Source organism: Rhea americana, unplaced genomic scaffold, assembly GCF_003343005.1.
Source record: "Rhea americana isolate MKP2758 unplaced genomic scaffold, rheAme1 scaffold_130, whole genome shotgun sequence".
Classification (NCBI taxonomy): Eukaryota; Metazoa; Chordata; class Aves; order Rheiformes; family Rheidae; genus Rhea; species Rhea americana.
This window is the reverse complement of record NW_028185373.1, coordinates 827,622-855,195: the sequence shown is the minus strand read 5'-3', so window position 1 is coordinate 855,195 and position 27,574 is coordinate 827,622. Positions and strand designations below refer to the sequence as shown.

General features: G+C 39.8%; 1 protein-coding gene across 1 annotated transcript; it reads left to right on the top strand.

The window, feature by feature from the left end:
• The first annotated feature begins 1,857 nt into the window (after window positions 1–1,857).
• LOC146599881 (trifunctional purine biosynthetic protein adenosine-3-like) lies at window positions 1,858–27,574 on the top strand. Its single transcript, XM_085297766.1, has 22 exons — window positions 1,858–2,093; window positions 3,861–4,009; window positions 4,832–4,927; window positions 5,545–5,719; window positions 7,354–7,465; window positions 8,072–8,131; window positions 8,954–9,079; window positions 9,800–9,887; window positions 11,363–11,448; window positions 11,967–12,135; window positions 14,290–14,521; window positions 14,657–14,751; window positions 15,499–15,608; window positions 17,649–17,847; window positions 18,393–18,644; window positions 18,932–19,084; window positions 21,559–21,765; window positions 22,754–22,897; window positions 23,213–23,343; window positions 24,848–24,989; window positions 26,196–26,311; window positions 26,894–27,574. Exons 2-22 carry the CDS (start codon window positions 3,865–3,867, stop codon window positions 27,164–27,166), a joined length of 3,111 nt encoding a protein of 1,036 aa, XP_085153892.1. The 5' UTR covers window positions 1,858–2,093; window positions 3,861–3,864; the 3' UTR covers window positions 27,167–27,574.

The window sequence follows — 27,574 nt, the reverse complement described above, 5'->3', positions numbered from 1 at the left end:
AGTTGGRAAGCAGCTTCCCTGCAGCAGTTTGGCTACTAATGCTTGCCTTTAGCAGCGTTCTCCCCTTTGCCCATAGTACCGTTTTCAAAATGCAGTGCAGGTGTCCAAGCAGTTGCACTAGTGGTGGGGTAAGTGGTGCTGATGGCCTGGCAYGCCTCGCGCTCCCCCTTGGTAGTGGAGCTCCCTGCCATTGCTGTGGGCAAACAGCTTGTGGGGATTTCTCTTGSGGTCTGTGGTCTGGGTGCTGGCTTGCGACGAGGGAAGCCTATCTTCAGTGAAAGAAACCCCAAACCAAGAAATGGTTGTGGTCCTAATGCTTGGAAATGGTGGCCCAGGCGTGCATACTAAAGGCACAGGAAGCAAGACAAATAGTGGCTTTTTACTCAATATCGGGGCACATTATTAATTTCTTTTTTAATGTTACTTTTATTACTGGTATTTGATGGGGTATGGCTGAGCGTGTTGCATATCCAGCCAGTGAAGTGGGAGTGTTAAAATCTGAAAAGAAGTGACAAACATACAGGGCAGTCTGCTTCATTTTAAAACTTACATTATACACTGATTGCTTTGACTAATACAACCTTGGCAGAATGCTGTCCTGGTGAATAAACAATACTAAAATACAGTGATTTTCTCCCCTAACATTCATTAGGTAAAAACTGTAGAAAAACATTTACTTCACCTTTGCTTTCTGCAAGAGTTAGATTTTGACACGGAAGTTTTTGTGTATATTGCCTTTRTTTGCTGCATACCCACTTTTTCACCTGACAAAATTATATGACCAAATAATTGCAGTGTGGGTTGAACAGCTGGGAAGAATGCAGGTGTAGATTGGCTTCTCATGTCATGTAGGAAAGAGGTAGATGAGGACCACAGGAATTGTAGTTTTGACCTAAATTGTTGCAACCTTGTGAGGAGAGTTCAAAAGAGATTTCTGGAATAATTTTATGCTTATTTCATCTGATAATAGGAATCTTTTATTGTAGTAGTTTTCACTCAAAGAAAATATAGAAAATCTAAGGAAAAACCCTACAAATACTTGGTAAATAATGTTATTTTAATATGCATAGTTCCTTGCACTGGGAGGTTCAAGCGTAGCATCTGTCCAACAGCACACAAGCTGTTACTGGTCTGGGATTTTTAAACAAATCTTACAGAGTTGCTTTTTATTATTTTTTTTGTGATATGGAAGAGATGGTTTGTGTTTCTGTTAATATATCTTTTCTTTCTCGTTATCTAAGGCACACAGGTACTGCTCAGTTTTATATTGGCATACATTAATTTTGTTCACAGAAATGAGAGGTAGCATTGCAAGCTTGTTAAGCGTTAACCAAATGACACTATCTTAGAAGGTTTTGGATGTTGAAGAGGATGGTGTCGGAATCAATTGCGAATAAAATAAAGCTTATTATATCTTTACRTTTCTGTTACTACTTGTATTAAATTTCCCTTTTTTCTGAGGAGAGTGAAGTTAAAGTACGTGCTAAATATTAAAATAGCCTTTAAAAGTAAATCTAAGGCTTGTTGTATTACAGAGAATAGCTATGTGGAAATTATGCATGCAGGTTGTAACTGGMGTGTTTCTGTTCAGTTTTAGACTAYGAGAACTATGTTTTGTTCTTASAGGAATTGCCTTTTTGAGTCTTTGCTTGTAAGAGGATGTAAAATTGCTGTTAACCTGGGCATTGAGCTATGATCTTAGCATTTTGGTATACATTGYACCCTTTTTTAGGGTTGCATACTGTTGACGTAGAACTGGCCTTGTCAGGGGGGTTGCTTCTGTTGTGAGCTAAGCAAAAATGTGAAGAGAATGATACACCCTGCCTATGTCTTTGGGGAGGTCTGTTTTGAAGGACAGACAGCATCAAGGGGATTCTGCTGAGCTGCCGTCAGACACGAAGATAAAAAGAACACAGAGCAGCACGCAGCTCTGCCTGCTGTGCTCACCCCCTTGCCTGTATCGCTGGCCTTAAGAGATCAGCAGTCATTTTCGGTCTGAAGCAGGAGCAGCAGGTAGAACTTGAGTACGGCTCACTMAAAGGAACACTCCTTATCCCTTTGCATGAACAAAGATAACAGCGCTGCCCGGCACGGTAAGGGAAAATGCTTCAAGTGARACATCCCTCTCTACAGCCTTTCCTCTAGGACTGTCCCTCTTGTGAGCTTTCTAATCTGTACAGCAGGCTTTTAAGTCTCTTTGCAGAAAATGTCTGTTGTGCCCTCTCTGTGGGATGGAATGGAAACTTGCATTTTTTTCCAAAGGATGGGAGCCACTGCTTCATTTCATTGTGTTCCCATYCAGGAACTTTAATTTATTCTGCCATAGAAAACTCAACTGAGTTGTGAAATTATATRTGGTGAGACTGAGAATTGATCACTTAAAAGCAAAATGACTTTCTCCTATAAAAAAAATTGCTTTTTATTAATTTGACTGTAGTGCCTAAAGAAGCTTTGGAGAGAGCATCTTAATGTATTTGTTAGAAATACAGCAGTTGTAAGTTGTTACTTACAAGGATCGTTCACAGTGACTTTGTGGTGACCCAAAATTATTTGTCCGGCAGTGACAGAAGGAAGGGCAAAGTCTGATGTATGAGACAGTTACATAGTTTAAAGGAAAAAAAAATGAGAAAAGTTTTTTACAAGGAAATCAATCTTGCTATTTATATAGATAGAGCATAGTACCTAAAACTAAAAATTTCTGTCGGAAAAGACTAATCTATCAGATAATCTATTGCAGGCTGTAATCCTCTGGGATGGGTATTTGAAATATTTAGATTGTGTTTGGACAATTTAGTAATTATGAAAATATATATAATCGTATTTTATTTTGCTGATATTAGTTTAATATATCTTATTACTGTTTCAGGAGTAAAAWCATGGTTATTGATATAATCACAGTTCTGTTAGCATCTTTTCTAAAATACTATACCTCAGTGTTATACATTTAGCTTCTCTTTTTCTTTGGAAGCTATATAATGAACTCAAACCAATCRTCATGATTTCCTGAGAAAAGACTGATGACATGTTGCCTGCAGAGCTGGTGTTTTATGATATCTTTAATTCATTAGGTATTTCGTGGGTRAGGACTGCTTTATGCTATTAGCATCTTTGTTAAAGGTCATGTTCTGAGATTGTTTTTCTTTCTGACATTTGTCTGTGTTCAACACATACAGAAAAATTAAGTTTGCAGATGTGAACAGCATTGGATATGATAATGTTTCTGAAATAATTCAAAATTAATTTACCCAGAAATATTATTGAGGAACTGTTTTAAATGTCAGTGTACTAGTGAAATTAACAGTTGTTCTTTTATTGAGCGTGCTGTTCTGTTGCAGTTACCCTGTCAAAGTGTAAAATCTGCTGCTTTTAAAACTGTTTTTGCTATTTAATATTGAAAATGTRTGTGCTCATAAAAGTTCCTGGGTTGACTGAAGTCTTCAGTGCAAAATAYGCTTCTATTGTGAGTTACCTGGAGCATTTGTATGAAACTTTCTGTCCTGTCCAGTCAGTACTCTATAGCACTCGTGTGAAGAACTGGATGAGAACTAGTCAAGACAAGGTTATGTCAGCGTGGATACTTAAGAAAGGAAATCCTTACAGTGCTGAAACAAGTGGAAAGAAGAATTCTCATTGTTTTAACTAGTATCTGTGTAACCCAAAATGTGAATGCTCTGTGCATCCAATGACACTTTTAGTGTAGTCGTTCTGTTCTGAAGTCTGTCTTACGTTTCTGATAAGAACTGGATTGAGCTTACTTACCAATTATAAGTGSCTGAGAGAGGTATCGTTTCTATATTTTTTCTTATTTTTCCGTGAAATAAGCATATAGTACTATATCTAACAATTCTGGGTTTACACAGGCTAATGGCTGATCGAGTGCTTGTGATTGGCAGTGGAGGGAGAGAGCATGCTCTGGCCTGGAAATTGGCCCAGTCCCCACACGTAAAACAAGTGTTTGTCGCTCCAGGAAATGCAGGAACAGCTGACAATGGAAAAATTTCAAATTCAGGTAAAAAGGGAAAAAAGTATTCTGCAAGCAATCAGTAATACAGGTGCAAAACTCAACATATTTGCGTTGAGTCAGTAGAGGGTAACAATAGTTCTGTTCTTTTACTGGTACCACAAATTATTTAAGACATTTATTTTTTCTGGATGTTTGGTTTTTGATGATTTTGACTGTAGAACTGCCTGGTAAAAAAATCATGCTGTATTTATTTTTAGGTTAGCTTCTTAAGAAAGTGAGGCTTATATGAGACCGTATATTTTTGTTTTGTCTCTTTCCTCCYACTATCATGCTTGAATTAACTGACCAATTTCAGCCAAACTTAATAGARAAGTAGAGGTCTCAAAGAGATACTAAGTTCCAGATAGAAACTTCTCTGGTCTCTGCCCARGCTGCTCAGCTAATTTTAGCTACATCATCCTTTGGCATTGAATAAATCTTTGCTCAAATTTTGAACTCAGTTTCTGTATGAATTTATGATTTCATTTTTAAAAGTATTAGTTTATTATGATAAGCAGCTTTTAAAAGCTGCTTTTAAAAGCTGCTTATCATAATGTAGTTATGTATTGATTACATATAGCAAATAGAATATAGTTAATAAGTTAGTGATTGTATATTAAAAACATCAGTGCAGATTGGAAATGTTCACTGTGCATTCTGGACTCTTATTAATATATTGCTTGTTTTAYTTTGCCTTTCATGGGCTGTAGCCTATTCCAATATTTTAATCATACGACTTAGGGTGATGGAATCAAGACATTCTCATCTTACATCTGTTGTTTAAGCTTTGTACTGTACAGTAAATTATATATCCTTTTCCTTTTTCAGCTGTGTTAGTCAGCAATCATACTATTGTTACCCAGTTCTGCAAAGATCATAACATTGGACTTGTGTTAGTTGGACAAGAAGCTCTTTTGGCAGCTGGTAAGGCTGAAATAAATTAACTTGATGGTAAAAATCTGGACCTTGAATTCTACTTATTATTCTTATTAAGATCATAAGCTGCATATTGCCATAATTAAACTGAAAAATGCAAGAAGGAGGTTTACATTTTGTAAATGTAGGCTGTAATCACCTTAAACTTTTGGCTTGATAGCTCTATGCTGCTTTTTATACAACAGAAATTGTCAGGGGAAATTATGCAGAATCAAGAATCTGTAATGATTACAACTATTCTTGTGTGTTTTGCTGTGCTTTCCTTTACACAGAGTTTTCCTTCGATAGTCCTAAGATTGTTGCTCTGTGCAACCCTACACCGATCTTTACTAGCATTGATTATAATGTATTACAGTAAGATCTTCACAACTTAAGTAGTGAACAGAAGTACTGGACACCTGTAGTCATGGGGTGGTTGTGGTGACAGTACTTACTAAAATGAAGACCTCTTAAAACTAAGTGGTAAAACAGATCATTGGATGTTCAGGACATTGTTTTAAAGATGAATTAGCTATTTAAGACAACGGAGAGTGTAACAGGTTGCTGGAATGACTTGGATGTTTCTGAACAGATGACTTCGTTCTTTCGGTATTTTTGATAATTAGGGATTGTTGATGACTTGAGAGCAGCTGGAGTTAGATGTTTTGGGCCATCTGCAAAAGCAGCCCAGCTGGAGTCCAACACCAGTTTTGCCAAAGCTTTTCTGGATCGACATGGGATCCCAACAGCAAGATGGAAAGCTTTCACCAATCCCCAAGAAGCTTGTAGGTTTATTACCAGGTAAATATATTTTGACACTAGAAATTCCTTCTCTGTCAAGTTATCTATATGCTTGACCTTCACCCATCATAATTTCCCAGAACTGGTGAGGAAGTATTTTCTTTTCAAACGTTGAACTTTTCAAGTGGCTACTGATTATTATTGAATTAGATTTTTAATCARAGACAGGGTGGTCAAGGTGCATGGCACCTGAGCTGGTTGATTTTTCTGTTCACAGATCACAACTTTTTCCTTTTGATCAGCTTCTTGAGGGTACTGTTTAGCCATTTAAAAGAAAAAAAAAATCATTCTGTAACTGTATTCTGTAAGGGCAAGGATCGTTTCCACACAAACAAATAGCAAAATATATCTGTGGTGTGGTGTGGGGAGAACTGATCAAATACTCAAAAGTGTTAGGATCACATTCTTATCTATTCAGGGCTAGACAGCATCTCTCCTACATATGGAGAGAAACRTAACTGCGTATCTCTGCACTTGTTTTGAACAGTAATGCTTCTGGAGTCATTGGGAGTGCTTTGGTACGGTAATTTACTGCTGTGGCTCTTTTGGTCCAGAGCRGTGATAATCCAATGCCACAGAACAAAGCAGCTGCTGTGCTTAGCTACATCTACACTGGTCTGTGACTGTCTATTAGTTTCATAGGCTACTTGTCTTTKCTATTACATATATCATGTGGTGTAATTTGGTGGAACTTCTTAACAAAAAACCAGCCCTACCTCCAACTTTGTTGAGACTTGTTCTGTAAGAACATTTAGTCTGTGTTATTGCCATATGCAGAAACATGCCAACAATTTGTATTTCTTTAAGCATGCCTAAGATTCAAAAAGAAATGCTGTATTTCAGGTGGGCATACCAAGCTGTGGAGTAAGGGAACTCTGTGTGAGCAGCTCTTTGGCTACTTGTAAAATCTGAAGTTGAGATTGATCCTRAAGTAAATCATAGTGTGGAAAGGAGAAAGGAATGAGATACTGTGTCAGATAATAGTCTAGTAATGTGATGAATCAGCTCTTCAACAGGGGCATTTCATTTGACTATCCACAAACTGGAGAGCAGTGAATAGATAAAGTATAGTTAAAATGTCACCTTGTAGTCCTTTTTTTCCCCCTCTCCTCTCCAAGTTCAGTTGTATTCAAGCATAAATGGAACAATTCTGGGGATACACTGCTAATATGCTAATTTTAAACCGTGCTTTATGAGCGAGACCTAACTCAGCCTTAGCCTCAGAACCATAATATAGGCTTCCGTGGCGGTATATAGGATTATGTACTGAAAGTCTGGTGTTATAAGCCTATACATCATTTGTGAGTTCATCTTTCCAGTCCTACAGCAGGAATAAAATAGTGTCCAAACTCTAGGGAGGGAAAAGAAAGTATGAGGTGTTGAAGTTGAGTGTGTAGTCCAAGTGTATACACTGAGTTGGTGTCAGTTAAGTGAGTGGTCCAAGCATATATGCTGAGTTAGTGTCAGAGCCAACAATAGAATTCCTGTATTTCCAGCCCAGGCTCCTGTGATGAATGCATTATTCCTTGGCTGTTCAGTAAAAGAGAAGAATATGAAAGGTATTCGCTGTAAAAATGTGCATTTCACTGGATGCAGTAGGAATACCAGAATCTCACTTTTGCTTTCTTTTAAAGCACAGACTTTCCTGCACAAGTTGTACGGGCAAGGGGGCCTGCTGCTAGAAAAGAAGTGACTATTGCAGCCAGCAAAGAGGAAGCCTGCAGAGCTGTCCAAGAGATTATGCAGGTGGAGAGCCCTTTATTTAAACAATGGGAATCCTATTCTTGATGTTCTGTGCCCTGTGCAGAATGAATTTGTGAGCTCAGCCATAGGACAAACTCACCCATTTGGCTAAGAGCAGGATGGACTTGGAAACTGAATCCATCAAGCACCAAAATTTGCTTTGCCACTGTCTTGCTATATGTATTTTCTAGACATACCTCAGTCTGCAACTCTGTCAGATTCAATCACTGTGGGACTTTCTCCTTGTTCCTTGTCCTTACGGGTACTGAGGAGTTTCTCTAGGTAGCATCCTCAAATTCCTCATGTTTGTCCCGGACAGTGGGCACTGAGCTGGGCTCTGTGGAGTTTGTGTCTGCTCTCTCATTGCAACACTGGGTCCYGTTTTCCTGCCCCTACAGCTTTTCCATTTTACTTTGGCTTCTGGAGTCAAATAAGGTGTGTTTCAATGTGCCTCCCTCATGTTTGAGAGAGATCTGTTAGTTTTGCTCAACATACAAGAGTTCAAGTAGGCTGACCTTATATACATTTTTTTCTGTTAGAAGAAAGAGAAGAGAGGATTTAGCTAGTAGATGTCATGTTTAGCAACTGAAGTTTTTTTTTTCTGTACAGGACAGAATGTTTGGAGAGATGGTTGTCATTGAAGAACTTCTTCAAGGGGAAGAACTTTCTGTATGTGTTCAATTTTGGTTTAACAGTATGGTCATGTGCTTTTATTCCTTGGTATTATTGCTACTCCGTATGCATAAACACAAAAATTTAATATTTCAAATAGCTTTCATGTTTTATTTGACACTTACATAAATGTGCAAGCTAAGCAGTTTTATCTCATATTAATTAATATAAGTTGTGAGTAGAATTTTCTTCTATATAAACTAGCCATAAACTGGCAATACAGCTGTTCTTTTTGGATATAAATTAATCTTTTTTCTAGGGTGACCTAAAACATGYTTGCATGGACTATTACCTTCATAATTCTTGTTACATCATTAATTTTATGCCAATACTTAGTGCCTACTTTAGTGCTTTCTTGCTATAGGTTATTACTCAGTGACACGATAAAACTGAAGCATATACGTCAGGGGGCTATATGCTATGTGAAAACTGAATATGAATTCTTTGTGCAAGGTTTATTCTACAATGAGAATACCCCACACTCATTCAGGTCCCAGTCCTGCAAACACAGATGTTTAACTTCAAACATAGGAGTATTTCTGTCAAGCTGCAAACCTCCAAATGACTGCTAAGTCAAGATGCCAGTTCACCCAAAAGGAGGGCCATCATTTTTCTCAATCAATTAAAAAAAGAAAAAAAGGTTCAGTCGGTCCTTCAGGTCAGTGGATTTGCAGCATCATAAATGGATCCCATTGCTTTCTACCTTTGATTCCTATATTTTACTGGCAGGAGAGTCTCAGTCTGTGACCTGCAGCGTTAACTTCCCTTTGGACGGGACACTGTCACTGTGCTTTCTGTGTTGTGTGCATCTCTTAACAGTGCCTGTGCTTCACGGATGGTGTCACTGTTGCCTCAATGCCCCCAGCCCAGGCCCACAAGCGGTTACTGGATGGCGACCAGGGTCCAAACACTGGAGGGATGGGAGCTTATTGCCCAGTGCCTCAGGTATAGCAGTCCTGACACCTCAGCATGCATTAAATGTGATTATGCTGGTGGTTAGTGTCTCCCCTTTAGGACCCAATTCTGTTTCTATGATATAGATGGAATTTCTTCTGGAGTTGATTGGTGCTTTGCTTGCATATGTCAACACAGGGCTCAAATGTTGTAGTCATTCTTTAAGATTTCATGAAGCTGTCTTCTGAGCAACAGTCTCTCTTATCTTTTCCATTACTTTCAAGTTTGGTGTTTCTCTGTTCCTGTTAGCATTACTTGAAATGTCTCTGCAAAATTCCCAGCAGACCTGGCGTTTTTGTATCTTGAACATAAACTTAGGTTTGTTGTTGATTCTTAAAGCCAACTACATTGTTCTAAATGGGCTGATCAATTGCATTATTACTATGCTTTTCTGCAAGTATAGAATCAAAACAGTCTTACTGTGTACAGCCCAGGTTGCCAGTGTCTTTAAATCTCCTTAAAGTTGACCCTCTAAAGAAGATGTAAGTGTTATTACTGAAAGAAAGAACCAGGTAAAAAATGAAAAGTGTTAGGAGGCACAGCATTGGTGTGTCTGTCAGTAAGGCAACAGCACCCTGACACAAGGACCATGCCAGACAGGGGTGGGACAGCAGGAAACATAGCTAATTACTTACTCCAGTAATTCCAGATCCTGTGGGCTAGTCCAGCAAATGTCATCCCTGTCTCAATCAGTTTGATGTTGATTGTCAGGTTCCAGACGTTCTTCTAGAGAAAATCACTGATGCTATCCTTCAGCATGTTATTGATTGTATGAGACAAGAAGGAACAGCATATGTAGGTAAGTAAGCATTCAACTGAAAAGCAAGGTAAAGTCATATCAAGGTACGTTTCATTGTTACATTTGAATCCGAAATAATATTTGTAAAAAAAAAAAAAAAAAAAAAAGGAGAGAGAGAGAGAGAAAGAAAGAAAAAAGTTCATTTTTTCATGCAGTGTTAAGCCTGATGGTTTGGTTTATAGCTCTTCTTTTGGAGAGAAGAACTTTCATTTTTCTTCCACATGGCATGCATGTTAGAAGATTTATCACATCTGTTTTCTTTTTCTTTCTTTCTTTTTTTTTTTCTTTTTCATAATGTGCAGAAACTGAGGGATAGGCTATTAACTATAAAACAGAAACCTCAGCTGGAATGTGGGAAATCTGTAAACAGCATTAACCAATGGGAGCCTGCATTTGATTGCTATGACTGTTACTTTCAAAAAGAAATGAATTCCAGTAGYGAGAAGACACTCAATTTGTATAATCTTGAACTATAAAACATACTGTATTTTTTATTAAATAATTTTTATTTTTAAAATAGTTGCAACCAGATCCTTTGTAGTTCAAGGTATAATTTATACTTAAATTTGGTTGTACTGTTCACTCCCATATAAAGTAATAAAAAATTTCTTAAGATTTTGGTCTTAAGACTATTTTGAAAAAGGGAGCTGATGCTCACAGCTGTCATTTCATGCAAGTGACTGCTTTTGGTAATGAAAAATATAACATACATGCAGAGCTGGGTTCTAGTCTCAAAAGGTGCCAGGTATCCTCTGCTATTTGGTAACTTTTTTTTACAATGCTTGGATCATCAGTAAGAAATTAGTGAGTGTTGAGCATTTTCAAGATSATGTTGGCAGGCGTGATGCTTTGTAGGGTTTAATATTTAACACTTGTCATTATCTGAGGATTAGTTTCCTGAATATACAATGAAAGGCCTGTTTTAGATTATCAGATATGTATATTGCAGCAGAAATTACAAAATACCAACTTCAGTAAGCTTTGCTTGTTTTTGATTGTTAGTATATGTAGTGAATTTTGGTTTGGTACTTCTGCCTGAAATTCAGAAATATTTATACATAACAATAGTGCACTTTAAGATAAAAAAACACTAAACCAACACAAAAGTAAGACCTGCATAATGGGGTTCTGTGGGAACTTTTTTTTTAATTCTTTCAATTCATTTTGATTTCTGAATATCTGAACTTAAAAGGCTATAACAGAAGGCAGAACTTGCTTTCTGATGCAGAAAGATTGCTTTCCATTGAATTTAGTCTAAAATGTGATACAATACTCTTCATGTTACTGCTAGCCACTTTGTTGGCTAGTGTGGAATTACTATGGGTTGATTACAACTACTTGCGGAATCCCTGCTGCTAATTCTTTATGGTTTGCAGAAATGCATCCAACATTCCAAGATACTTTGTTCCATGTTAAGGAATTCTTGAAAAATAAGTGTTTAAATTCATTTGCTTGGCTGTATTCTTTCTGTTCAGGTGTGCTGCAAACAGGGTTAATGCTTACCAAAGATGGTGTGAAAATTTTAAACTTTAAATGTCAGTTTGGTGACCCTCAGTGCCAGGTGAGTGAGAGATCCTGGAAACTTAAAGATGCTTCATTTTTTGCCTCTGACTATTCTAGTTTACTACTAAAGAAAGTGAGTAATCTGTTTGGATTTATGTCTTCTGTCTCCTCCACATGCAGATCTGAATGGGAATGTCTTAGACTATGTACATGGTAACTTAAAGTTTTAGCTAGTCAGCTTCTGTGAATTAATTAAAGAATTTAACTTAAGTTAAGCTGTTGCTAAGATTTTATTTTTCTGGATGGAAACAGACTGAGGGGGGGCTAGATTCATATTCCTTCTACATAATCTCCCATGTTGTGTTACGAGTTTCCACCTGTTGCAAGAAATTGCTGCAAATTAATGATCACTGATATTTTCCAAATCTACAGATACAGGAAAATACAGCATATTCCGTTTGACAGATGCAGATTTTCTCTGTATACTGAGTTTTCTTTAAGTTACTTCTCTAAGTTGGATTTGAACAAGTTAGCAAAATAAGAATTAAATCCTATCACTCTCCAAATTGCTTTCAGGTAATTCTTCCACTGCTTAAAAATGATTTTTATGAAGTGATTCAAGCAACGATCGATGGCAAGCTCTGTAGCTTCATGCCTGCCTGGTCAGAAAATAGTACAGCTGTGTGTGTGGTCATGGCAAGTACAGGATACCCAGGAGACTATGACAAAGGCATGGAGGTAACAGGTAACCTCAGTAGGTGTTTACTATTTAATTTCAGCCTAGCACATCAATAAGTTGGCATTTACCTCTTCTCCCAGAAAGCTATATTGTTTTCCTCCTTCCCCCTTCACACAGTCATCAGAATCTGCCTTCGTCTATCATTTTTTATCCTTGTGGAAGTAGTAGCTGTTAATATCATTTAACTGAAATGYATGCCTGACCAAAGTAGCACAGGGTCTAGATGTTTAAAATTGCATCATTCCAAAAAGATCAGGTTGTAGCTTGTTGCTGAGATAAGAAGGTGGTGGAACATTGTATCCTCCTAGAAAAAGTCTGGTGAGTTCATATGGAATTCTTCCACGAACTGTACTGGAAACATAGACCACAGYGTTGTATGCTCATAACTTTTTGCTAGCTTTGTTTCCTCATGAGGTCAGCTTATCTTAGCTAGTGCTTGGCAAGGTGATAAGGATGAAACTTGGGAACCTATGGCTTTTGTAGTAGGAGTGATGTGTGCTTCTTCCATCATCTTGGTTTCTTCCCTTGTGCTGGCCAGCCAGGGCTGTTAGATAGTGGGCAGACAAAAGCATATGCTGCTGTGTAACACATGTAAAAGACAGRGAACCCTTATAGGACCTCCAATGTATAGGGTCTGAAGAGCTTTTGGGAAGGTGGGCATATGGACCTTAGATTTAAATTTATTTTTGGGTTAAAATTAAGTTCTTGTGTTTTGATATATCATCAGGATTTTTTTTTAAATGAGCTGGTTTAAAAAATAGAGGGAATTGTTGCAGAGCTATTTACTTCTCTCCTTAGTTTCTGCCTTGCCAGTCCAACCCTATGCAATTGTGCAAAACAACCCAGAGAGCTGGTCTTTTATCAAGACCACTTTATTTTTTTTCAGAACTCCAGTTGCCCTATATCAGCCAGACAGGAAGTCATGTTACATTATTTTTCCCTTTGTGAAGTTTTCTGCTGTCATTTTTTTCTTCCTCCATCCTCCTCTTCTACTTCAGTCACTGACTGTAGTTTGTTTTGTCAGTGATAATCTGGGAAATTGTGCACTTCTGTAACTAAAGCCCTCCCCCTATAACTAATTCAGCTCCTTCCTCAGTGAGCTACCTTTCACTAGTAACACTCAGGAACTTAACTTCTTTCAAGTTGGCGTTGGTACCTTTAGGAGTGAGATGATAAAGACTCCCTTGCTTGTTAATCACCAAAAAAGATGGTTAAAAGAATGAAATTCAGTCCACTCTTTCATTATTATACTTCTGGCCCCTAGAATTGTAGGAGTTTTTCATTTATTTCTGTTTTTTCACCTTGTTAACCCCCATTTCAATAGGTTAACAGTCATTTTATTCTGCAGTATTCATTAAAACATGATGGGAAGGAGTTAGGTTTGCATTGCAGCAAGACCAATTAAGGCTCAGCTTTGACCTTGTCAGGGCAGTGATACAGTAATGCAACACACAGCACCTCTAGCAAGTATGAAGRTTCCTTTTCTTAATTTGTAAAATCTGTCTAGCTGATAGCAAGGGGAAAACTGTACTTTTTTTCCAGGGATTGGAGCARTTCCTCCCTTCCCCTTATCATCTTAAAATATGAATCAAAAACAGCCAAAACCATGAGCACTTTTGCTTTCCTGTAACAAGAAAGTACATGGAAATAGAAATTAAAAGAACAAAATATGTCATTAGTTTTAGCCATCAGACAACTACCTGCAAGTATTTGCAGAGAATCAATTGCAAATGTGGTGGGGAATTGTGTGGAGTGGGCACAGCAGGACACTTTGAGCGATGCTGATATAACGTGAACACTAATGATTTAGTATCCAGGAGAAGAGAGACTCCAGGTAGTAAATTCTTATGAACTGATGAATGATTTCATACAGGAAAACCTTGCACAAATTACTCATAATAATAATATTCAGCACAGTTTTGCCTGTCTCTTTGATTCCCTATTTCTGTTCGTGTGTGATCTGTGTCCTGGRTGGCTATCTCAGAAGATAGGCTCTGGGCCAGTGAACTGGGATACCCTTCCCTGGGTAGTGTTTCTCAGGGAAAGGTGGAAAGCTTCATTTTTCTTGTCCCTTGAGTGAAGAAAGGACTTGAATCTTCACTGCTTTACCAACATTATATGCAATTCAAAGTATTCAGAGAGCTCCCTTTGCTTCTGTAGGGCTGCTTCAAGCCAAAGAGTTAGGGCTGCAGGTGTTCCATGCTGGCACAACGCTGAAGGACGGCAGAGTGGTGACAAGTGGTGGCAGAGTCCTCTCTATCACTGCTGTTAAGGAGGATCTGATGAAAGCCCTGGGAGAAGCCAACAGGGGAGTAGCAGCCATACGTTTCAAGGGTGCCACTTACAGGAAGGACATCGGCCATCGGGGTATACGGCTTCTCAAACAGTCTCTGTATGTAAGCAAAGGCACTAGCAGAAATAGATGCTAGTCCGAAGTTTTATGTATATTGTTTGTATTTGCGTGTTGGATGATGATCTGTGCAGAAAATGTTACTATTACTGCTAGCATGGCATTTCCTCTCTGCAGAGGTCTAATATACAAGGAGAGATGTGTGGAAGCTATAACCAGTGACGCTTTGATTCATCAGCCAGCCACATCAGTTGCAAGTGGTACCAGATCAGGTAAGATTAGGAATGGTCTTTGAATTTTCTCAGTATACTGAATGAAACAGGACTTTCTTTTTTTAGGATTTTTCAGATGATCTCCTAGCAATGAAGCAGAGCTTGAGAAAATGGGCTGGAGTCACCACTAAAAAACAAGCTCTTGTTGTTTCTTTGTTATCCTTCTTCCTTTACTTAATTAAAGCAGTTGGCTTTAGRGAGGGGTTATTGCAGTTGTCCAAGAGAAATCCAATGAGCAGAGTAACTCATGGATTAATGGAGTGGTTTTGTACATCGCTGGACAGAAGTGGTCCTACCAGTTGTATATATGTGTACAATATCCAAGCAGTTGTCAGAGTGTGGCTAACAATCACTGAACTTGTAATTTGCTCTTCAGATTGTGGCCTTTACTCTCAGCACTGAGGAAATTTTCTTACTTTTTTTCTTCTTTGAAAAATGAACTACATAAAAAAGAYGAGCTGTTAACAGTTTGGTGAATGCTTTAACCTTTGCTATATACAATCCATAGGTCAGAAATACAGAGCAATAAAGATCTAGTTAGAACATCATGAAATACGTGATTTTGAGGTCTGTGCTTTGTAAAGCCATGTGTGTTTCTGTCAGTGGGCACAGTACTGTCAGTGGACACAGTGGTGTCTTCTTCAGGCAATCATGATTTGTAGTATTTGCCTTGGTGAGTGTTTCAGGTTTTTTTGTTGTTTGTTTGTTTCCTTTAAGAATGATCCCTCATGTGTTTGTGCTTGGCAGGCTGTCATTCAGAAGTAAGAGGATTTGCTGGTTTCTTTGACTTGAAAGCATCTGGTTATGATGATCCTATCTTGGTATCTCGAACTAAAGGCCTTGGACCTAAACTGCAGGTAACTCACGACTTGACTGTAGCAAAGCTGACGTTAGCTTCTGAGRCTGTTTTAAATGCTGCACCCTTGTGAACATTAGAAAGACAGTACAGGTTCACCACATTGGTCCATCACCATTTGAACTTTGTAGATGGTATTTAGGCAAGTCCTGTGCTTATGTCATTGATAATGTGGAGGTTCTGGTTATTTCATGATGGAATGATAATAATATATTTAGCAAGGCATTGAGGAACTAAGAACCAGAATTTCTGCTGTGAAACAGAGGATCCATTGGCTTTGAGAAAGGCAAGTTCAGAGAGGAGTTGGTACAGAGAAGYGCTAAGATGATTACCATCAGGCTGAGCTTAATAAATTGTATGCAGAGAGGCAGTATGATTGCCTCTGTCATGGCACAGGGGGGAAGGATGGGGGAAGGAGACAATGAAGGGGAGTGGAAACCAATAGCTGAAGGATGCTGATTATACAAGAACACATAGGACAAGTCGAGCCAAGAACATATTCGTAATGGAAGATAGAAGGAGGCTTTCAGCTATCAGAGAATGGGATATATGAAGCTGCCTTTCACTAGTCAAGCACAGCAACTTAACTTCTTTCAAGCTGGTGTTTATGCATGTAGAAGCGAGATGATGTGGTGTGGCTTCCTGCAGCAGTAGGAGAGTGCACATAATAATCCGGAAGGTCTTTTCCAGTTTTACATTCTTGAACGCCTCTGAGCATGACAAACTGATTGTTACTGGCTCTTTGGAGTTGTTGTTCCTTAGGCTTGGCAGAGAGCTGTTCCCRACTGTGTTTACACAGACTCTTCCCAAGACCCTTCCTCAGCCAAGAAAAAGTTGGCTGGTGCCTGTCTGAATTGTTACTGGATCAGTGGGAGATAGATGTTACAATACAACAAAAGATGTGGGATGACCGGTTTCCATAGTGCTTCTAAATCCACGAGCCCGTGAAAGAAATCAGGCTTGTAAAGCAAACTCAGACTTTGTTTAGGTGCTAATATGTTGCCATTTTGAATCTGAAGAAGTCTTTATCTGCATTTTTCCTCTGCCCATTTATATGTACTGAACCTTTCTGTGCTAGTTTAACTGAGCTGACGGAATTGTATCGGTAAAAGGTAGCTACCCAGGGAATTTATCTGTACATATACAATCTTTGTCCTATTTCAGACTCTGAAGTGGTAGCTAACAGTGATAAACTGTACTGCGCAAGCTGTGTGGCAGTGTATCTACATCAGCAATTGRCACAAACAGAACTACTCTGGTGTATCCCTGGCAGTGTGAAAACCTCTATTACAGTTGTGTAAGTGTCACTACTTTAGAGAAACCTTCAATAACATCTGGATCAGGTTTCATTATTGGTAGGCTGCAAACACCCTGGTAACTTTTTCTAAAACTCAATAGCAGCCTTCCTGAGGGAAATAGGATATTGCATTGTGGAAGACCTGTCTTTCAAGGAAGCTTGCAGGCCAGGCCTACATTACCTTCTACAACAGGAGATGCTTAGGATCAGAAGACTCCTTGAGGAGGATGAGACTGGAGAATTACCTACCTTATGAACTTGAAGAAGAAAACTACTTAATCATATTCTTTGAGTTTTGCTGTGTAGCCCAGTGAAATTAGTAATTAAAAGTACAGCAAACACACAGTGATGAGCAACCTGGCCTTAATTTTGGAAATTGCTAGGATGTATTGTAGGTTGTATGCCCCAGGAATTTCCAATTGCTTTTAGACATCTCTCATTCCAGATTGACATAATATTCCAAAAAACAAGCAAACAACACAAAATGAGAATTTCTGGGTAAGTGGAGCTAATATTTGAATTAATGTTTCAAAAAAGAGTTTTTTTCTCTGCAAAAAAATAAGTTGGTTTATCTACATTTAAACTAGATGATCTACTAAATATCTTTTGTTTGTATTTTCTGTTGTGATTCTTAGCAGGGAAAAGAAGATTCCTGCTTAAATGACTGACTGATGTTTATTTGATAAAGAGTCTGATTTTTGCATATCTTTTGTCACCTCTGCTGGTTTCCCCCATGTTTTTCAGATTGCACAAGCATGTAAGAAACATGACACCATAGGTCAGGACCTGGTTGCCATGTGTGTCAATGACATCCTGGCTCAAGGAGCAGAGCCGCTCTTCTTTCTCAGCTATTTCGCCTGTGGCAAACTTGATGTTGAAGTGACTCAAACAATCAAAGGAGGAATTGCTGAGGCTTGCAAAAATGCTGGATGTGCTTTTCTGGGTATGAACACTCCTCTTTTCCTTTGAGTTTCTAAGTTTCTGATGTTAGTGAAATAAAAATTGTAGGCAGAAGCAGTATGTGGCATTAAACCGGTTGGTTTGTATTTAGGAAAAACAGGCAAGCCTTTAGGTTCAAACTCTCCTTCATCTTTAAAATGGGTCAACAGGGAAAAATGGATAATTTTTGCCATTCACGTATTTGGATCCTTACTCCTCCATACTTACCCGTGTAMAAAGGAGAGCCTCATATTCTTAAAGTGCTAATATTTTTCACTCCCTCTCTGATGTTTGCTCATAGCAGAGAGCTATCAGATAAGTAACATTAAATTAAAAAAAAAAAAGCTTTGGTAACTTCACGAAGCTTTGTTTTGCTGAAGCCTTTAAGTAAGAAACCAATAAATATTTTTAAAAGGTGTCTGAATTTGCTTGGTTACGCATCTCTGCAGCAGTCCTGGATATATTACCTATTTTACAAGATGCCGTAGATTTAAAGTTAATAGAAAACACATTTATAGTCCGTACTGACTGCTTTCTCTCTCCACTTAGGCAGGGAGGTGGCTGAGATAACTGGCATGTATTCTTCTGGAGAGTACGATCTGGCTGGCTTTGTTGTTGGTGCAGTGGAGCGAGGGCAGATGTACTTGGGACTGCAGAGAGCTGATGAGGAGGATGTGCTTATTGGACTAGCTTCCTCTGGGGTTCATGGCCGTGGCTTTAGCATCATAAGAAAGATTCTCCTAATGTCCTCCTTACGCTACTCCTCTCCAGCTCCTGGTGGATGTAGTGGCAAGACTCTAGGTATAATATCTTTCTTAAAAGTAAACCTGTAAATGAATTGCGTTGAGACATTTTCATAAGCAGGGACTGCCAAGGGTTGCTTGTTTCACTGTTGGTTATATTAGTCAGTCTTCTGGGTAGGTATATAGTCTTACTTCCTCAGTTTCGGAAGAGTGGACCAGCAGTGTTTGCCACTTCCTAGGGCTGTCTGCCTCAGAAAGCAGAYGAGAACCTGCTCAGAGAAGCACTCCCACTAAACACATACTGTCTTTTAAGCAAATTGATTGCATTATTGCTTACATTTGCAGGAGAAATACTGCTGACTCCAGCAAAAATGTACAGTCAATCTCTGCTTCCTGTCCTTCGCTCAGGGCACGTGAAGGCTTTTGCCTTTATTGCTGAGGAGGGGTTGCTGGAGGGCATCCCCAGAATCCTGCCAGAACATGTCGGTGCAGTCCTTGGTAAGTATCAAAGATGAACGTTTCTGTTTGACAACATTTATATATAGCATGGACTTGATTTTTCAATTCGGTTATAAAGGCACTTAAAAGTGTATGTCTATAGAGTTGGAGACTGAATGACCCAAAGTTAATGCCTTTCCAAGCAGTATACCCCAAACATTCCTATTTTAAGTACGTATTAGCTGAGAAGTATCACTTTCTTGTTGGAGAAAGGAAATTTGAGGACAAATTCAGTATGAGCCAGCATTGTGCCCTTGTGGCCAGGAAGGCCAATGGTATCTCGGGGTGCATTAGGAAGAGTGTTGCCAGCAGGTGGAGGGAGGTGATCCTGCCCCTCTACTCAGCCCTGGGGAGGCCTCATCTCAAGTACTGTGTCCAGTTCTGGGCTCCCCAGTACAAGAGAGACATGGAGCTACTGCAGAGAGTCCAGCGTAGGGCTACGAAGATGATCAGAGGGCTGGAGCATCTGTCCTATGAGGAACGGCTGCGAGAGCTGGCCCTCTTCAGCCTGGGGAAGAGAAGACTGAGGGGGGGGATCTTACCAATGTCTATAAGTACCTGAAGGGAGGGTGTCAAGGGGATGGGGACAAWCTCTTTTCAGTTGTCCCATGTGATAGGACAAGAGGTAATGGGCAAAAACTGAACCGCAGGAAGTTCTGTGGTTCCTGACCACGAGGGGGAATTTCTTCTCTGCGAGAGTGATGGAGCCCTGGCACAGGTTGCCCAGAGAGGTTGTGGAGTCTCCTTCTCTGGAGCTCTTCAAAGCCTGCCTGGATGCAACCCTGTCTAACATGCTCTCGGTGACCCTGCTGASCAGGAGGGTTGGACTAGATGATCTCCAGAGGTCCCTTCCAACCTTACCGATTCTATGATTCTGTGCTAAGTAGCTCCTCTAGGACAAAATGAATTCCTTGTCAAGACAGTTTTGAGTCATGACTTTTCTTTAAAATAAACATTAGGAAATTGTCCAGAAAGTGCTATCACTCCACTTCTTTAAATGTGTCTGTATCTCCCAAATGTTTTGCCTAATATCAGTCAAGTTTTCCAGGAAAATTGTGGTCTGACGTAGCAGCTTGCCTGTGCAATTTCAGGTGGATTGATTTCAGCTGGACAAAGTGTGGGTTTCAAAATCAGGCTTGCAGTGGTAAAGATCTTGCATCAMACTTAACTGTGGARAAAATAAACATCTCTCTATGCTGTAATTTCTCTCAGCCAGAGCTAACAGTAATTTTGCCTCTGCTACTGAGTAGCTGAGCCAAAAAAAAACAGAAGCAAAAAAGCTAAAGACAAACCAAAAAGATAAGAAGCAGTGACAGAAGAGAAGACAGAAAAAAAATCTGCTCCACATACAAAMCATTGCACTGATAGCTTACAGATAAGAACTGCCTCTGTAAAAGTCACAGTGTGAGTCATTTAATGGGATTTTATGGTAGGAGAGAGCTTCCCCAATGCTAAAACTTTCATCCTGGTTTCTTTGAGAAACTTGATTTGTTTMGCATCCCCAGATCTACAAAAATCAGGTCTCAAGCAACAGATTACCATCTGACATTGTTAGCTAGGGTAGAAAATTCTGTTGCAATTGAAATTGGAAAAAGCATTCATAAGTTCAAAATAGTAAAAACAAATGTGTTTGTCAGAGGTCTAGATCTTGCAGGTGAAGGAGGGTGTGTGTCCGTCTTTCACTAGCAAGAAATTAGAAAGGGGTAAAATAAACCCAGGTTACTAAAGTGTTGCTCGGCTTACTAGTGCCTGCAACCACAGACAAGATACCAAGTTCTATTGTTAGAATTTTCTAAAATGAAATCAAGATGGCAAATATGTGGCATCAGGCTTTCCACAGACAACCTAAGGCCATTCCTGCATGAGCAGGGTCACTGTAAAATCCCCTCCTTGCTTCCCATCCATGTGTAGATCACTCTGCCCCCTTGCATTCTGCAACCTAGCACAGCCTCAAAGGCCTCTGGTGAAGTTCCAGGTCTGCAGTCAGATTTGCTCCCACTCAGCCGCTGAGTTGTGGTTCTCAGGTGTGTTGATGGGCAGACTGGAGTACACACCCTTGCACTAACTATTGATTCTTTGAAACAGAAAAGCAGGAACTGCCTAAAGAGTTCAAAGAAGCCAGAGATTATTTGTCCCACAGCAACTTTATGTCTTATGGAAGAGGTGCTGGTGATCTGTTACTTGGTCCTTCTGACTGATCAGGAATGAGTGTATTTTAGTTTACCACCATTTCCTACATGCTCTCATGACAAAGCCTAGTGAAGTCTTAGCTTGTGTAAATTATATCTAGAAACCTCTAGCTAAACAGCACCCATAAACTTGAGTGGAAATTGGCTAGTGTCCTCCTTGGGCAATACTCTTAAAACAGAAAGAGTTAGTCTCTATCAGCTCCTATATGATACTGCTGTCAATGTATATGATAAAAAGTGGATAACAGAGTTTTACTGACCCTGTACGAATTTTAATCTTTTCAGATGCTCTCAGCTGGAAGATTGCTGACATATTTTGCTGGCTTTACAAAGAGGGAAACCTCTCTGAGGAGGAGATGGCTCAGACATTTAATTGTGGGATCGGTGCAGTCTTGGTTGTGCAGAAGGAGCTGGCTGAACATGTTCTCAAGGATATACAGAGGCATGAGGAAGCCTGGCTGATTGGGAAAGTTGTTGCCCCTTGTCACACAGGTTAGCAGGAGTTCTAACTGGAAATGAAGACAAAAAAATGTCGGTGATACATGGCTTCATTCTCCTGTTCCCCTCTTCAGAGGGATTTTCACTGGGCCTTTAGGGATGCAGTTTAATTTGTATGTCAATACAGGGTAAGTTGTTTTAGAGTGTGATTGTATAAGGTGCTGACCATTTCTTGGGAGGTGCCGGTTGTGCTCAATTTTGTAGGAGGAAAACCTGAGGAGTCCCTTTATTGCAAGGTTTGTGTAATTCAAATCTTTTCCCTGACATTCACGAGGGTGGAAACTACTTGGCACCCATCACATGCAGATTTCATTCTTAAATAGAGTGAGAAGTGAATAAATTGTTACCAGACTAATGTTACTTGAATAGTGTGTTATCTAGGTCTGCTTGAGACTAGAGTCTGTATACAGGACTAACATTATTTATTGGATTATATTCTACCACAATCACTGTAATCAACTCACCTCCTTTCCAGAGGTCCGAAAACCTCCAACTCACATGGATCCTGCGTAAAGATAAAGGCTAGGCCATAGTTGTGTATAGTCATATATGATAGTAAGTGTTTGCTCTGGTATGTCCACTGACTGATGTTCAGCAAGACATAAGGGAAAATCCCTCTGGTCCCGGAGCAGTTTGGGGTGCTGTTTGGGCAGCCAAAAGGAAACCTCAGCTCTCTCAACATCATTTTAGTTTGAATATGCAGTATGAGAGAAGAAGGAAGGCAAGTGTAAAAGATGGGGGRAAGCCTTTGAAAGATTTTGCTATACATAGGTCCTTGCAGATGATTCTGCAAGTGAGTATCACAGAAGAGGTTAGCACAACTACTTGTGTGAGTTGGTTTGAGTAGTAAATGTTTCTGTGGTGAGTTAGCATTTGCATAATTTGCATTGAAACTTCTCATTATTGAACTATACAATGTAGATTTTGCTGGGAAAATAATCTGAGGTATTTTACTTGTAACACTTTCCTCATGTGTTTGAAGGAGGTTCTCGTGTCAAAGTTGAGAATCTTCTTGAAGCTCTACAGCTGAGCAGCCCCCAGCGTTTGCTGAATCATGCTGATGTAGAGAGTCCACACCAGCCCAGAAAGAGCAAAGCTAAGGTAGCTGTTCTCATCTCTGGAACAGGTGAGCTTGCGTTTATCATCGTACAGGAAAATGCTCCTACAAAGGAGAGGTTGAATTCAGCCCTGATGTAGGTGCATCCACCTTCACTTTTTTTTCCAGTGGAATCTATGGAACTGTCTAGAACCAGGGCTGCATTTGGACCAGAAGTCTAGAAGCTAACAGATGAGCATTATTAGTACACAAATTCCTTAGTCCTCTTCTGTTTGCTCAGTTGTTGAAMACAAGATTTTTGTGATATAAACAGAACTGAGAGCCACTTCTCTGTGATGTAAACACTCATCTATTTAATGAATGTTTATTCTCTCTTTATTTGAGGCACAAACCTTGCAGCACTCATCAGTTACGCAAAAGAACCAGGCAGTTTTGCTGAAGTTGTTCTTGTCATCTCCAACAAGTCTGGAGTAGAAGAACTACGAAACGCAGCCCGGGCTGGAATTCCCACGAGGGTAAAGGCACCCATTTCCTTTCCTTTTTTATTATCAACTCACACATACTGAATCTGTAGATCTTAATAAAATGGTTGATATGAATTCATGTTTTACATTTTCATGTTGTAAGAGGATTTAGCATTATGTTGTCAAAGCTGTCAATAGAGATGGAGCTGGAAGCTGCAGGGTCCTAACACAGTGCTCACTGGAGTTAGTGAGCATCTTTCCCTTCTCCTCAGTGAGCCTTATAGTCCAGATTTAGGAAAGCACWTAAAAGAGCATGTGTCTACATTTAGAGATGTGCTTAAATCTCTCTGAAATCAATATGCCTACATTCTACTTTTACAAGTGCTTTGCTGATTTGGAACTGAGACTGTAGCCCATGCAGATTACAATTTTAACAAAAATTGGTGTGAAACACGTAAGCACGTTGTCTCCTTGGCTGATCCCTTCTTAGAAAGATTTGTCTTATGTTGTGCTCAGTCACTTTCAGTGGCACCAAATAAGTCTCATTCTCCTACSTTTCGTCAGGAATGTAGCACTTTGTTATGGAAACTTTCACTGGTTTGTTTTGTAAAACAAAGCCGCAGAAAGAGAATCATGTTATGTCATTGTATTTGGCATAGCGTGGAACATGTAGAGCTCATCCTTCTGACACTTCAGATTTTGAACAGTTTTCACTTGTACAGCTCCATTCAGATGGGAATAAATGCTGTTAGAGGCTTTCTAGGCATTGAAAAGTTTTCAGCAGGCTTCCGTAACAGCTGAGCTGCATACATGGTAGATTTTTTCTGACAGTGTGAAGACTCATCTTGGAAAAAAAAGTTAGGTTATGTCAAAATACGTTCACATTTTTCGCAGGTAATAATGTGAGAGTTTTGTTATCCCCTTATTTGAATGTCTTTGTGAACAGAGTCAGGAATCGATATTTATCGTGGGTGCCTGAGCTAAGGAGAGAAGTAGAAATGAAACAAGACTCAACTCCTGCCATTATACAAAGCGTCTGGTCAGTTTGTTGTCTTTTTAGATTTAAATTCATGAAATTTTGAGGTTTTTTTAAATTTCATGAATTTCAGTAAGCAACTGTAGAAAGGCTGGTGGCCATGTTGTTGAGTAATTACTGTTTTACGTTAGTCTTTGGCCAGACAATCTGAAGTGAGAGGTCAATATCTTCTGATGCGATCCCTCTTATTTCCCCCCACTCATGATACTACACTACCTGTGTGTTTCTCTTTTCATACTTGACTTCTCTTCATGCAGATGTTCTACACATACTGGAAAACATCCTGTGCAGAACAGCCTTTCTTAGCTACCAAGCAATTTAGTGTTCCCAGGAATATTTACATAAATGTTATGTGAATTTATGTGTATGTTTTATGAATAACATACAAACTTACAGYTCTTGAAATCCTTAAGTGTCCTAGAACTAATGTTTTTTTTCTCTTTGTAGCCCAYGTAGCTGCTGCTATTTGTATAAAGTTACTTTCCTTGATAGGGCTTTTGTTGTGTTTTAATGTTTTAGGTGATTGATCATAAGTTGTATGGGAGCCGCTCTGAATTTGACAGCACAATTGACCGAGTTCTTGAAGAATTCTCTGTTGAACTGATATGCCTTTCAGGATTTATGAGAATTTTGTCCAGTCCTTTTCTCAGAAAATGGAAAGGTAAATTATAATTTCCTTATAATTCTGTAAAGGAAAAATGAAAATACAGACGCTTGGTCTTGCCAGAAATACACAGCAGTATTTCTTCATCTTTTGGATAAATCTTCCACAGCCTTGCTGACACTGAGTAAGTCTTCTCTGCGTCTGWTTGCAAGTAGCTCGGTGGGGCTACAATATGCTTTTATTCATTCCAGTCAGCGGGACTGTGCTAGGAGTCTGACTGTGCAATAGTAGAGAAACACTCTGTGCTGGCATAGTGAGTAACAGGGGGAAAATCATTGTCATGGAGTTGGTCTCTCTGTCTTCCTACTGGAAAGGAGAAATGCCCGTGGAGCAGGTATAGGTTTGATTCTGTCAGCATTGGTGTGATGGGCAGCATAATTGTGTCGTTTGCCAAGGAGCTGTGCAGAAGTTGTTCTCTGCAGTTATTATTCAGAAAAGTGAGAGGGAGGCTGATTTTCTTAGTGCATCTCCCTCCTGTGTTGCCATAAGAGCACAGCACAGCACTGCTCCATACTACGTGCAGGAAATAACGCTATGAGAGACCCTGAATAAGCATAGCTCTGCTGTGTTCCCTTGCGCATGCTCTGGGCCAGCAGAGGAGGGCCACGCTCCCATTGCATCTTGGCTCTGGGCGCTGAGTCAGTGTTGCAGCCTTGCTCAGAAGTTACTCACTCGCTRTTCAGATTGCGCTTGGACAGGCTCCTTTGGGAATTATGTTTCCTGTGAAAATGATTTCCATCTGTGCAGTGGCTGAGCATGAGGCTGCAGAGTATGAAGTCCTCAGCTTCCAAGCCCCTCATCTGCAGCTCTAGGGCTGGTCACCAGGGAAGGGAGAGAGCCTTATGATTCCAGCTGCMCATTTGCTGCTGTAAAAGCAGATGACGTCTTTGGCATTAACAGAAACGTGTTTGCCTGCCCAGCGCCGAAGCCTGTATACTGTCATTCGTGTCCCTGGAAAAGTAATACCTCCTCAGATCAGAGTAACACTTCCTCACATTTGCTCAGAGATCTTAACACCAGTTGTAGTTTTGCTTTTTAAGCTGAACATGGTCTGTTTTCTCTGAATGCTGTTGAGACCATTTAAGCTCTTGAGTGGTAAAAGATGCTATTGTTTTGAATTGATGATAACATCTCACTTTTATTTTTAAAGGAAATTCAGTTAAAATTTGTTTTTTTCTTTTCTCCTCCCAAACTGATGCCTAGGGAAAATTTTGAATGCTTCCCCATCACTTTTCCCACCAAACAAAGATGGAAATGCCAATCAGCAAGCCCTGCAAACAGGCCTCAAAGTCACAGGCTGCACAGTGCATTTTGTCTTGGTAAGTGTCCTCTTGCCTACTGGTATGTAAGTTATGGGAAAAGGTTTGAGTTTTTTCCTTTCCTTTCTGAAGGCAGAAGCAGGAAGAGGTAAAAAGAGAGTGTGAARATCCTGGTGAAGTTACTAGTAGAAACAGGAAGGTGTGGGAGTTGTACTTCATTTGGAAAGACAACTTGGGACTGGAGTGGCCAAACATCAGGCCAATATAGCAGCACTGGGGAGCCCTCTGAAGCTTTACTCTGTGTCATTTTGTTTGTCTTGTTTCTAACTTGTTGCCCCTTTGCTTGTGGCTTCCCAAGGTCCTCTCTTCTTCCCTCGTGCTGCCAGCTTTCTTCAGTCTCTCCTACCCTCAGCAAAATGCCCTCTGCATCTGCTAGCCCATGTCTCTCTTCCCACTCTATCCCCTAATTTGTGGGTGGCAACTCTCAATGTGGCTGACTTATTCTCAGCCTCCTGAACACAACTGTAGATGCTCTCACTGATACATCTCATGGGACCTTCTCTGCACAGTCCACATCATCTGTAACCTTCCTGGCACYGTTAACTAGCCTTTCCTAAGAGACTTTCAATATCTCCATTTTAGGAGGAATCTAGTCCAAAAGCAGTCATCCACCAGGAGCCTGTGTCTGTGAAGGCAGATGACACTGAGGAGACACTGTCAGAAAGGGTTAAAGAAGCCGAGTGCCGGGCATTTCCCATTGCCCTGCAGCTGGTGGCCAGTGGAGCAGTGAAGTTAGGAGCTGATGGTAGAACCTGCTGGAAACAAGGGGACCAAAGTTTGTGTCTTCAGGAAGAGAAGAGAGGCTGTGCTTCCTCTTCTGTGACTGTGGAGCCACGAGATGACAATGCGGTGTAGCCAGGTTAGGGACAGGTTTGCTTTCTTCTCGTCTTTCCCTCCTTCCTTCCCTTGGATGTGCTTTTCTCTGACTTCAGGTGTGTCAGTGTCACACAYTTCCATTCTGAGCTGTGATCTGTTTCCCATGGGTTATGGGTTTAGTTACACTTCTTTTATGAAATTGTCTGAGGAAGCCAAATTGTCATTTCGGATTTTGATTTTTTTTTGTTCTATTTTTTGATCTATAAAGAAGATACTGTGTTGTAAATCAAAGAGGGTGGTGGGGAGTTAAGTTGTTGGGAAGATGGCCTGATGYTTCAGAGGGAAATTAATTATTTTGAAGGATCAATATTTGGTGGCTGAATCACATTACAGAGCCCCCAGAGCTAAACAAAGCAGCCACAAACTGGAGCTGTGCTGCTGCAAGAG